This window comes from Heloderma suspectum, chromosome 2 (genome assembly GCF_057233095.1).
Source record: "Heloderma suspectum isolate Gila_16-S chromosome 2, 16-S_ref, whole genome shotgun sequence".
Classification (NCBI taxonomy): domain Eukaryota; kingdom Metazoa; phylum Chordata; class Lepidosauria; order Squamata; family Helodermatidae; genus Heloderma; species Heloderma suspectum.
The window spans coordinates 42,890,256-42,904,119 of record NC_139459.1 but is presented as its reverse complement, the minus strand read 5'-3'; the positions used below and the strand labels follow the sequence as shown (position 1 = coordinate 42,904,119).

The following is a 13,864-nucleotide window of genomic DNA, read 5'->3' as shown; positions in this document are numbered from 1 at the left end:
TCCTGGCTGATGGGACAGAGAGAAGGCCACCCGAGGCTGATCTTGTTAAGCGGCCTGTCTGGTGCTGCTGGAGGCGCTCCTTAAGATAGGCTGGGCCGGAACCATATAGGATTTTAAAGGTCAAAACCAACACCTTGAATTTGGCCCGGAAAACAACTGGTAACCAGTGCAACTCCTTCAGCACTGGAGTGATGTGATCTCGCCGGCGGCTGCCTTTAATCAGGCGAGCCGCCGCATTCTGTACCAGCTGCAGCTTCCGAACCGTCTTCAAGGGTAACCCCACGTAGAGCACATTACAGTAGTCTAAACGACAGGAGACCAGGGCATGTACTACCGATGGGAGCAGATGGTCGGGAAGGAATAGCTTCAGCTATTGGGCAGTATAGAAATGTAATAAATGAATGAATCAGAGTTCTACTCATCTACATATGTACCTTGTTCATCTGAAACACACAAACACACAGAGGAGCAAGAATGCAAAAGACTTAGCAAATATTAGTACCCAGGACTGAGATGACCTTTCTAGCCTGCCTTTCCTCCTTTAGTCCAACCACTTAGAACTACCCTCTTCCATCTCAAATCCTGTTCTTCCTTTAAAGATCAAATTACTTTCCATAATTTATCTTCATATAATGTACTTTCATTAGAACTTCAATGGAACAATAGGGAAGGATCCAATAGTGACCTCCCTCTAGTGCTGTTGATGTTGTGCTAACGTAAACCAACACAAGCACAACGGAACTAGCATAGTAGGGAAAACTTACATTTTGCCACCAAAATCTGAAATTGGTTTACACTAGCTGCTGCTTCAAGTACAATTTACACAGTAAAATATATGACCAAATCCAGACACAATATGATCTAGCCTTCAGAGGAAATTCTCAGGGAGGGAGGGAGGGAGGGAGAACAAGGCACTGCCCTGACTAAAAAAGACAGAGAGAGAGTGGGGATGGGGGTGGGGGGGAGAAGAGGCAGGGTAGACAAAAATGTGGGAGGGGGAAAACAGAGGGATGGTGAAATGATAAAGAAAACATAGCTAGCTATACACTTATTTCTGAATCGCCTTCTGGTCCAAAAAAGTTCCCCAAGGTGACTTACCGTGTAAATCTTTAACACAATTTAGAAACTTTAAAACAACATGCACAGCGAAAAGAACAGGGGGGAAATCAATGTTTTAAAAACAGAGTAGAGCTAATACATTTAAAATCACTTGAAAGCTTTAACACCTCATCTAAAACTAAACAAAGGGGCAGCCTAACCTCCTTAGGGAGGAAGTTCTACAATTAGGACACAGAGAAGGCCTTCTCCCATGTTCCTACCAATCTAGCCTCTCTTGGTGATGGGACAAAGATTTTAAAGTATGGGCAGGCTCCTATGGGAGGAGGCCTTTCAGATATCCTGGCCCTAAACCGTTTAGGGCTTTACAGGTAAGGACCAGCACCTTGAACTGTGCCTAGAAACAAATAGGTGGTTGATGCAAGACTACTGTCATACGGTCAACAAAACATGTGCTCCAGTTTGAACTACCAGCCGTTTACGAACACTCTTCAAGGACAGCCCCACATAGAACATGATGCAGTAATCTAAAAGGGAGCTGATCACAACATGGATCACTGTGGTCAGATTTGCCCCCTCCAGGAAGGGGTGCAAGAGACGAAGCTGGGCAGAGCCACCTGACCCTCCAAGAGCAATGTGGGATCCCTGCAAAGCTTCTGGAGTCTTCGATAGTAAGCATCTGCCCTAGAATACAAGTTGAAAGTGACCAGAAGAACTACTTGATTGTCTATTGTTGTCCTTTGGTATTTCAAATGGAAAATCCAGTTAATTAATGGTACTACCAAAAACTGAGAATGATGAGAGGGAAATGGCCGAGAGAGAGAGAGAGAGAGAGAGAGAGAAGAGTTAACACTTGTGTAAAAAGACCCTTCCTAGGACAGCGTACCCAGCCTGGTGCCCCCTATATGAATTGGACTACAACCCTCCATCCTTCCCAGCCAACATGGCTATGTTTGGGATGACTATCCTGTCTTTGTGTGTGCTGGGGGGAGGAGTTCTTGCATATTTGCTGTCTCCGCATTGAGAGACACAGGCCCAAAGCAATCTGGACGCCGTTTCACCTGCTTGGAGGCTCTGTCTGCTGTTCCTCACTCCATCTTACCTCAATACTACATGATAGCCTCAAACCCAAAGAACAGAGTTAGGCAAGTGGTAGTTACATCTTTAAGGTATAGTAGCAGATGGACCAGACACATATAGAGCCCACAACAGAGATCCCACATATCTAAGTTGACACAGATGCTGATCAGCAAGTATTTGTTATTAATTTGATTTATAATTGTGCCCTTCCTCACAAAGAGCCCCGGGCAGCTAGCAACACATATAAAACACAGTACACTATATGAACATTACAATCATGACTCTTATCACAAATAGAATAAAATAGAATAAAACCACCAACACAGTCAATGCATATCAACCTTGCAATGGCAGGAATTGAGCTCAGATGTGGATCATCTTTCAGTAAGTCATGACTGCTTTTGCTTTTTCCTTTCATACTCTAAAATTAAAAGTTTAAAAACATACAGAAAAATGAGTTACAGGTAATGGGTACTGGGGAGAAATAGCCTAATTTTAACTTACACATTTATCAATGAAGAAATATAGCATCTCTCCCCTTACTGAGAAATCATAACATATATATTTTCCCAATATGTTCCCATGATTCTTAAAATCATATAAATTTTCCCATTGTTCTTACTTATTTACTCAGAACATTTATAATTCTGCTTTTCAACCCTAATATGTCCACAAACCTGTTTTAAAAAATAAAAAAAATCATAATCAAAGAATAAAAGACTAAACACAAAAACTGCACATCAGCACTTAACTAAATCGCCACTGTTCATTTGATTGCAAATGTCCACTAAAATATTTTATTTATTTATTTTATTCCATTTATAAGTCACCCTATAGCCAAAGCTCTCAAGGCAACATGCAAATACAATAAAACAAATGATAAAACACATCAAAATAAATTTTAAATATTTTAAAAGAAGCAACAATATTTAAAATGCTTTTGAAACAAGAGATACACATCCAGGTTTGTAAAACATTGGTAGCGATGATTTTAGAACACAGTATTAAGCATAACATTAAAAATAAAACAAGCAACAGTTTAAAATTCTTCTGAAAGGCCTGGAATAAGAAGGTATTTGCGTGGAGCCAAAACATCAACAAAATAGGCACTAGGTGGACATCTCTAGCAAGGGCATTCCACCAACTTGGGAGCCACCACAGAAAGGGCCCACTCATGAGTAGCCACCCACTGAATTTCAGTATGTGGGGGCACTTGGAAAAGGGCCTCAGATGATGACCTCAGGACATAGGCAGGGACGTATTGGAAGAGGTGGTCCTTTAGATTTGCCACCTAAAAATTTGCAAAGCAGCAATGCAGTCTTCCTTGTAGAAGAGGTTCCACAACCCAGGTGCCACCACTGAGAAGGACATGTCACATGTAGCCACCGTCTGCAATCCAGACAGGTAAAGCAGTACCTCCCTAGATAACCTAAACACATGAGTAGCTTCATACAGGAAAAGGTGTTCTTTAAGGAACCAGGTACTAGATTATTTAATGCACTAGAAGGTAATAACCAGCACTTTGAATTATGACAGGGAACCAGTCAGGAGCCAGTCATATGTTCCATGCAACTTGCTCCTATTAATAGCCTGGCAGCCACATTCTGAACCAATGCAGCTTCCAGGCAATTTTCAATAGTAATTCCACATAGAGCATGTTACAGTAATTTAATCTGGAAGACACCAAGGCATATTTCCTGATGGGAAGATCGTTCTTCTCCAAGAAGGTGGCATATCAGCCTTAGCTAATAAAAAGCACTCTTAGCAACAGTCACCACTTGAATTTCCAGAAGTAAAGGCTGGGTCCAAGAGTATATCCAGGCTATGCGGAATCTACAATGGGAGTACAAAGCCACCCAGCATAGGCTATACAATTACTCTTAGATCAGAGTCTTCACCCACAAACAATAAAGGTAAAGGTGTCCCCAACCAGTCGTGTCCGACTCTAGGGTGCGGTGCTCATCCCCGTTTCTAAGCCGAAGAGCCAGCGCTGTCCGAAGACGCTTCCGTGGTCATGTGGCCAGCATGACTGAACACCGAGGTGCACGGAACACTGTTACCTTTCCCGCCGAGGCGGTACCTATTTATCTACTTGCAATTTCTTGCTTTCAAACTGCTAGGTTGGCAGGAGCTGGGACTGAAGACGGGAGCTCACTCCATCACGCGGCACTCGGGTCTCGAACTGCTGTCCTGCCGACCTTCCCGTCTGCAGTTCAGCGTCTTAACCACTAAGCCACCGCGGCCCCTCCACAAACAGTACCTCTGTCTTTTTACAACTAACTGAAAGTGTATGTCATCAAAATTTCAGAGGAATGTTTGACACCAGCAAATCAACTGGACAATCAAAACAACATTTCAAACATTAGGCTAACAAATACAAATTCAGTTAGGAATTCACAGTGCAGATACAAAGAGCATGAAGATACCTGTTGGTTGGAGGAATGACAAGTGTCAAAAAAGAAACTCATATAGTAAGCTAGGGTTACGAGGAGTCAATGAAAAGCTGGGGATAAAGCTAATCATACACCTAATGTCTTCAACAATACAGACCAGCTTTCTCTTCCAAATACTGGAGAGGCCAGAGAAGGTTTCCAGTTCAAGAGAGGCTACTCCTGACATGAAGGCCTGGTTCAGATGGAACACTATTTTTTAGTACTACATTAATGACTCTTACGCTTGGGTCCCCCACCCCACCCCACCCCACCCCACCCCACCCCACCCCACCCCACCCCCCTCTCATCCTCTGGCATTGCAGTGAGGAGCTTGGAAGCTTTTGCCTCCATTTTCAATTATCTACAGTTTATTGTTACATTTAAACTCTAAACTTTGGTTAATCTTGGCTATGGTTAGAGAAACAAATCAACGTCACAAAACATGGCTTAAAGTTGGTTTGTTTCATTAAACCACAATTACAATTAACCACAATTGCAATTAACCACAATTACAATTAACCACAATTTAGGCTTCAGATGTAAACATAAACTGTGGTTAGTTAAAAACAAAGGTGAAAACATCCAATCTCCTCCTCACAGCTACACCAAACAAGCAAGGAGGATATGCTTGAGGCTCAATCAAATTATGCTAAACCAGGGGTGGGCAACTTGTGGCCCTCCAGATGTTTTGGCATATAACTCCATCATCCCTTACCATTGGGTATGCTGACTAGAGCTGATGAGAGTTGTAGGCCAAAACATCTGGAGGGTGTAAACCATAGCCAATTCCAAACATGACCTCCAAACAAGGCCAATTATATGATATCACCCAAAAATATTCCTGGCTGAATTAAGAAGGATTCTTAAACCTTCAAGTCTAACAGTGTGAGAGACCAAACTTTAAAATACTGCAACATTTATCAGGTTAAAGTTACAGTAGAGCCTTCTCTATATTCATGTTTTATCTGAACTCACTGAATTCTGTATTTAGCATCGTACATTGGCTCACAAAGCTCTATAAAGTGAAGGTTCAGATAGGGAAGCTGAACAATACATTTATTCAAGAAGCTAAACAGATGAAAAGGCTTTACAAAAATATACAGGCAATCAGCCTGGATTTTTACCTGACTAACTTTGTTGACTTCCACTTCTTCCTCTTCAGCTTCTTCACCAAATGAAAGCAAGTTAAAATTTCTTCAAATACAAAAAGGAAAAACACCATTATTTTATATAGATTTTACAGGAAACCTGAAAGTTCAGAATTCTTTAAAACAATATAGCCAGTGCAAAGGACTACAATGAAAAAACCCATCCAAGTGTATTTATAGAGCTTTATTACCCTAGCCTTATACAGTGCAATTAAGTTATATCTTAGGGCTCATTCAGTGGTGATACATGAATCACATTCTACTTTTTGCATGCAGTGTTACAGCTGAGCTTGTAGAAAGGAAGTAACGGGCTATAATTACTTGGTGCCCTTAGATTTTGCCTTCTTTCCTTCTTCTACTGGTTTCTCATTCTTCAGCTTTTTACTGGTTCTTGGAATTATGTCATCAAAAGGATTAAATAAAACCTGCAAGAAAAAGTATTTTATACGTTTTAAGACTTTCCATTGTGAAAAGTAATCCTCTTTCTCAGGCATCTAACCTCTGCAGCAAACTAGGGTCAAAACCAAGAGCTTTGAATATGTGAAACTGCCATACAGGTTGATAAAATGAAGCTAGTTACATGTTGATACAATGAAGCTAGTATTGTCATTATGATTTCACTGCTCTCCAACATCTCAGGCAAAGGTATTTTCCTCTTGGCCCTCCTACCATGTGCCCCTTGAATCTGGGACCTGATGCAGGCAAAGCACATGCCCTATCAGTAAACTATGGGCATAGCTTCCCACAGTATTGTAACTGCACTGGTATTATCTCACCACCTCAAAATGTTATGTTTTTTTTTTTAATTTGAGGTATTTGTACCATGTCTTTCCAAAAAAAAATAATCCTCAGCGTGGCTTACATAATGCAAAAAAAGAAGAAGCGATAATAAAAACGTATAAAACAACAAACAGTAGATAGAAAAGCAGTATAAAAACGAATAATCAGGGATTAAAAAGTAATGATTAAAATACCTGGGGAAATAAAAAAAAGTCTTTGTCTGGCACCAACATGACATCAAAGTGAATGCCAGGTGAGCTTCCCTGGGGAGAGCTTTCCCACAGTTGGCACCATGAGCAAGAAGGCCCTTTTCCCAAAGCCCAGAGTAGGGCCTCTGATGGTGACCTCACTATATTAATTAATTAATTAAATTTATTAATCGCCCATCTGGCTGGTCACCCAACCACTCTGGGCAATGTACAAAGTATATAATAGACCAGTTTAAAACAATAAAATTCTACAATAAAAACACCATATTTTTAAAAATACCCTAACCCATCCCAAATGCCTGCCTGAACAACCACGTTTTTAATGTGCGGCTGAAGCTCATTAAAGAGGGGGCATGGCAGAGTTCCCTAGGGAGGGAGTTCCACAGAGTGACAGAGTGGGGGCTACCACAGAGTAGACCCTCTCCCTCGTCCCCACCAGTCTAGCTGTCCTGGCTGATGGGACAGAGAGAAGGCCATCCAAGGCTGATCTTGTTAAGTGGCCTGTCTGATGTTGCTGGAGGCGCTCCTTAAGATAGGCTGGGCCAGAACCATATAGGGTTTTAAAGGTCAAAACCAACACCTTGAATTTGGCCCGGAAAAAAACTGGTAGGTGCAACTCCTTCAGCACTGGAGTGATGTGATCTTGCCGGCAGCTGCCTTTAATCAGGCGAGCCGCCGCGTTCTGTACCAGCTGCAGCTTCCAAACTGTCTTCAAGGGTAACCCCACATAGAGCGCATTACAGTAGTCTAAACGAGAGGAGACCAGGGCATGTACTACCTATGGGAGCAGATGGTCGGGAAGGTAGGGGCGCAGCCACCGTATCAGATGAAGCTGATACAGCGCTATCTGGCTCACGGCTGACACCTGAGCCTCCATGGACAACTGGGAGTCCAAAATGACCCCAGGCTGCGGACCTGGCCTTTCAAAGGTAGCTGTACTCCATTCAACACCAGGTCAACATTCCCCCAACATCCTCTTGTCTCCCACCAAAAGTATCTCAATCTTGTCAGGTTCAGCTTATTCCTCCCCATCCAGCCACTCACAGTCTCCAGACATTTGGACAGGGATTCTACGGCCAACTTGGTGAAGATTTGAACGAGAGGTAGAGCTGCGTGTCATCCGCATATTGATGACACCGCACCCCAAACCTCCTGATGATAGCCCCCAGCGGCTTCACATAGATGTTAAATAGCATCGGGGAGAGGATGGAACCCTGTGGCACCCCACAAGTGAGCGGCCACAGGTCCGAAACCTCCTCTCCCAGTACTATGCCAGCAAAAGCCAGATGTGGTGTCACCACAAGCCATCACATGGGGCAGAGCCAGGCTGGGAGGGAAGTGGCATAAGCATAACCAGGAGCGACTCATTGATTCCGCACAAATCTTTGCTTACAAAATCGCTCACATCTAATCCAAATTGATCACCATGGTTAAAACAGCATCTGTGCCCAGAGTGTTGGAAGAAAACACTTGTCAAAGCTGCTTGAACTAATTATTGTTTTCCTCATGTACGTGGATAGTGTGCTTGGGGCTGTGAAGGAAACCACATGCACGTTGGATCTGTGCCCATCAAGCCTGATTCAGTGTAGCAGAAGTAAACCTCGTGGGCCTTTGGTAAGGATCATCAATACCTAAATCCAATGGTAAAATGGCCTATCCTAAAAAAATCTCTACAGCCAATTATAGACCAATATCAGACCTACTGTTTTTAAGGGTCTAATTGGGAACTTTATTAAATTTTGAAGCTGTGGAAAAAAACATTTTTTCCCCCAGAAAAAATGGGAATTTTAGGAGAAAGTGAAAAAATACACAGGATTTTTTTTAGGTTGAGATTGCTTAAAGGTTCTTAAATTAAATATGTTTGCTTACCATTCCTAAGCGGAGTCTTTCCCAGCTAAATAAAATCTCAATCGCTTTTCAGATCAGATTTCCTTAAACTTCAGTCCATAAACAGGAAGAGGTTTAGGAATTTCCCTAAACTTCCTTACAAACAGGAACAGATGCTGTATAGCATTACTCCTCTGCATCCAGTTCTTACTTCTTCTGGCTTCTAGGATGATTAGATATTTCAGGGACTACTTGCTACAGTTCCCTCTGGCCAGAAATAAAACAGGAACCTAAATTGTGGTATGCACAACTTGCTTTGTTCATAAAATTGTCTATGTTTGGTATATTAAATTTAAAAGTATATTTTATTCAGACAATAATTACAAAATTACTGAGGTTTTTTTTTAGGCTTTTGATTTTAATGATAATTTTATGAGCAAACCAAGTTATACATAATGTAAGTTATGTTCCTAAAGTAGCCTTCCACAATCTAGTGCCCTCCAGAAGTTTTGGATTAAAACACCCAGGATTCCTGACCATTGACCATGCTGCCTAGGGCTGATGTGAGCTGAAGTCCAAAACATCTGCAGGGCACCAGGTTGGGGAAGACAGTCCTAAAGCAACAAAGTGACTTTAGATCTGTAAAGAGAACTAAAAAAAACCCTACTGCTTATTTTTTCAATTTCTCCTGGAATTTCTGTTTTTTTCCCCAGAAAAAAAGGGGTTTTTCCATGGCTTCAAAATTTCTGAGAATTTTACATCTCTGTTCTCTATACCAGTTCCCCATGTTGACTATGGTAATCAGTTCAAGCTCTGCTCTGTATTCCATTATGGGAAATGAAATAATCAGCAACTAGAAGCAGGGTGTTCATCACAATTTTCCCCAAATCCTGGAATGACCTCACAAGTGAGGTCAGACATTATAGCTCCCTGATGACATTCCAGAAGGGTTACTGGACTCATCTATTTTGCATGCCCTTTGGCACTTAAAACAAATAGTATAGCCACAGATGGCAGTCTTTACTAGCAGTCTGTGGATTTTTGTGGAATTATGTTGAAGTTACATTATTAATTGTATTTTTATGTGCTATGTGATTTTAAGTATTATTTTATTTTTTATGTAAACCACTTTAGCCTTGCTGTATACAAATATCTTAAATAAATAAATATGTGTCTAAGAATAGTTGGATACTGAAGGTTTGTTTCAGTGACATAGTGAATCCAGAACTGCTAATATGAATGCTGCAAACGGTATTGCAACTGATAGACCTGCAAATACATATTTGCAGGTTTAGAATGTAAGGCTTTCTGCATGACTCACTCAGATCACTATCTTGCTGGTAAAACAAATTACTAGAATAACTCAAGATATATCCCATTGAATGATTACAGTTTGAAGACAAGGAAAATGCATATTTTAATCTATTTTAGATAACTTTATACCTACCTCTGTGCTTTTTATTTTATGTGGATTGATTGGTCTTTCATCCATGTCTGTTTCAACCTCTGAAAGTCTTAACATGTTGTATATGGTATCTCCAGTAATCTGCCAAATTAGAAGGGCTTTTTAAAAGCTACTGTAAAATCATACATTATCTTCGATGTGCATTGTAAATAGTTTAAAGAAGGTGATACATTTACTGTGAAAAAACAGGATTGGTTTGACAGCATGAAAAAGAAGTTTACACTTTACACTGACAGCCTTTTTCCCTCAGGCAAGAACTGTGATTTAAAAAAAATACACAGCTACAGAAGTATAAGGATTAATCTTATGCCAGACCCAAGCAGTGTAAACTAGGGCTGAGCTAAAACAGAGCCATTCACTTTGCAGCATGTTGTTGGAACCCTCTTTTGCTGATGATTCAAAGAGGAGGGAGGCTGCACGCACAATGCCTATCTTGCAGCAGAACATGGTAAAATAGAGAGGAACCCTGTTGTCTAGGCAGCTCGCCCTATCTTCAGACACTGAGCTGCATCTCAGCACTGGAAGAGATGCCCAGTTCTGGAAGCAACACAAGGACGCTTTCCCCTCTTCTGGTGCTGTGCTGCAGCTCAGTGCCTAAAGAACAAAATGACACTCATCATCAAGGCTGTGAACAGCCACAGAAGAAGAAAAATTAAGGTTCATTTTGGGCAGGAGGACATCTTATGCCCAAGAAGCCAATAATTTTGCTGCAAAGTTTCTCATGATCTCAGTGTTGATTCAGCTTAATTTAGATGTATCTGAAACATTATGGATTATTTTTGTTTGCTTGATCATCATGTAGTTTTATTTTATTGTTTAGTTTATTGGTGATTTAGAAGTCAGCCATTTCCAATAGAATTATCAGCAGTTTAAGACATTATAATAAAATACAATATTTGCAACTAACAAATATCTTACATAAGAATACAGTAGTGTAAGGCTTATTGCTAGAGATCTACCAGACTGATTTTGCTCATGTTGGTTTTAAACTGAAGCTTGAGCGGTGTAGACATGCAGAAAAGTTTGAAATTTCAAAAAAGTTCAAAGCTCAAGCTTTGGGCAGCTTGAGAAGGGAGAGGGATGAGGTGAAGGGGAGGTTAATGCATATGCGCCATACTGTGCATGTAATGTAACATGTGATACAGTGTGTGCATGCATGTTTATTAATGGTTACTCCTATGAGCTCTTAGGAGTGCTGGGCCATGAAAGGACAAGCACAGAATGTGGGGAAAGGGACTGAAGAAAAGCCAGCTGGTGATAGTTAGAGGAGGAGGAAGAGACGCTGAGGAGGAAGAGCTGAAAGGACACCAGAGGGGAAAAAGAGAGAAAAATGTTACACGTGTTTTTGACCTCGAACTTCAAGAAATGGTAAATGATCTTTTTAAAAAGAACTTTTTGTTTTGTTTTCACCTTTGCTGGTTTATTTGTAGTACATTTATTTTAATAGTGTAAAGTTGTTCCGGTCCCAATAGAAATGGGCAATCATATTTGTATCCAATCATTCTCAGACTACTAGGCCCTGCTTTGGCTTACACAGGATTAGCACTAGTCCTTTTAGAGAAGGTCAGGATTGGCCCACTAAGTTAAAGACCATTCTGTGGGCAATTTATCATAGAAATAAGATACTGATTCTATGTAAGTAGTGCTCCTTTAAACAAAAAGTATTCTTATGAATCTTAAATTGCTGTGGGTTCAAGACAGGAACTGGCAAGAAGCCCCAGGGAAAAGAGGCAAAGGGAGAGCTAGTGGAAGCTTATTCATGATGCATTTGGGGAACAACAAGGCTGATCTGGACCATGAATTAGAGGAGAGGGGCGTCTCTAATATCCTACAAGCAGCAGCTTTGAGATGCCATGACACTCTATATTGATTTTCCTGCAAGAGACCAACCAGCTTCTCCTTCAGAAACATACTTCATCTGTGATCAAGGCTAGGAAAAGAACTAACATGGAGGGGCCACAGTGTGTGGATGACCACTTGAGTCACTGCAACCCACTGGTCTTCAAGCAACTTTTCTCTGCTTAAGGCCCATTGTGCTTTGGCTTACACAAGTGTTCTGTAAAGAATGATAGTCCAGCTTTGAAACAAGGCTATACCAGATGGCAACTTGATCATTTAAAAAAGAAAGAAAGAAGGAACAAGATAAATGACCAAGCTGCTGCTTCCATTACTTTTCATGCTTTTGTTACCATTCATGCTAAATTAACATATCATGTTCTTGTTATTAAAGTTGAGACTCAAACACCTAGCTCTCCTTTTGTCAGAGATTTCATCCAAAGGGTTTTACAGCTCTTGCTGGAATTTTATCAGAGGTTTTTAAGTAAAAACAACAACCCCAATATGAATTCAGACAGACAAATAATGGCACTTGGGACAGAAACCTCACAAACCTTTCCAAAGATGGTGTGTTTGTTGTTAAGTTCATCTGCACGACCCAAAGTAAAGAAGAACTGGCTGCCATTATCATGAGGGCCGGCATTTGCCATGGCAACCAGTCCTCGGCGATTAAAGCGCAATCGTGAGTGGAATTCATCCTGCGAATTGAGAAGAACAATTAGCGCACAAGTTTAATTGGCTCTTGGTCATTCAACAGATTGCCCATTGATACACATAGGGTGACCTCAAGAACATTACATCAAAACACTATTTACAGCCAATTCCTAAAGCAACAACTGCCTTAATTATAGCGCTTGCTTGCTTTATTTGTGTTACCATGAACAAGCTCAGATATCATCTTTGGAAAAATTAGAAGTGATTGACACTTAAGCGGGGGCGGGGGAACACACCAATTTTAAGGAGCTGCAATATAGATAAGCTGATAGCCTGCAAATATAGACACTTCTTAGTTACATCAGGAGCAACAGGTTTAAGAGGTCCTTTACTATCCTAGTTAGCAAGCAGTAGCGGGAGTTGTTAATTCCAAAGGCACAGCATAACGGCAAGCTTCTTTTACAAAGGGAACTAATTATTTTAAATCCCTGTCATGATCACTAATACACAGAAAATCTTGAAAGATCTAGGGCTGTTTTTCCTTTCAGGCCGTGGCTAATTTCAATGGGATTTACTCTTGAGAAGGATAAATTATTTCTTTTAGGGTGCAATCCTATGCACGTTTAGACAGAAAAATGTCCTCCAGCTCCCAGCATTCCCAAGCCAGCCATGCTGGGTGGGGAGTGCTGGGAGTTCTAGGCCTTTTTCTGTTTAAACATGCATAGGATCATATCATATCAATTCAATTCAAATCTTAAGATCTCCCACCACACTATCTATTAATAGTATACATTTTTATTACAAGAGTTTACCATGCAATTTTATAAAGGAGTGTTCTAAACATGAACAATGCAATCCTACACATGTCTACTCAGAAGTAAACCCCAATGAGTTCAATGAGATTTACTCCCAGGAAAGTGCATATAGGACTGCAGCCTTAGAAGAACATGCTTTTATTGAATTATAAGACATCTAAACCAAAGTTACAGAACAGTGGAATAAATTGAAAATAAAAACCCAAATGAAAACACAGGTTTACCTTGAAAGGAGCCCCATAGATTGACTCTCCTCCTGACCCAGTACCAGTTGGATCTCCTCCTTGCACTATAAATTCAGGCACAACCCTATGAAATATTGTATTGTCATAATAATCTGAAAAGGAAATTAGCATTAGGATAGTTTACACCAATTTCAAGATGACAAATGCGGACAGAATTCTGAATTTTAGCTAGTAGTTTATTCCTTCAAAAGCAACTCCTTAAAATTAGCCACTTATGCAAAAAGTTGAAGAACTTTGCTAACTTCCCAGGCTACCCAAACCCCATAATCTCAGTTATAAAATGTTAGAAGATTTAAAAGAAAGATTCTGCCAATAAT

At 40.7% G+C, this 13,864-nt stretch overlaps 1 protein-coding gene across 2 annotated transcripts in view; it reads right to left on the bottom strand.

Annotated features, from left to right (window-relative positions):
* CWC27 (CWC27 spliceosome associated cyclophilin) overlaps positions 1-13,864 on the bottom strand; it is a 162,329-nt gene that overhangs the window by 143,270 nt on the left and 5,195 nt on the right. For both annotated transcript variants that reach the window (XM_084833319.1, XM_084833321.1), the window contains exons 3-8: positions 13,527-13,639; positions 12,388-12,531; positions 9,980-10,078; positions 6,038-6,141; positions 5,693-5,762; positions 2,478-2,557 (exon numbers count right to left, since the gene is read on the bottom strand). In XM_084833319.1, the coding sequence (XP_084689445.1) occupies positions 2,478-2,557; positions 5,693-5,762; positions 6,038-6,141; positions 9,980-10,078; positions 12,388-12,531; positions 13,527-13,639 (610 nt within the window). The remainder of the gene's footprint in view (positions 1-2,477; positions 2,558-5,692; positions 5,763-6,037; positions 6,142-9,979; positions 10,079-12,387; positions 12,532-13,526; positions 13,640-13,864) is intronic.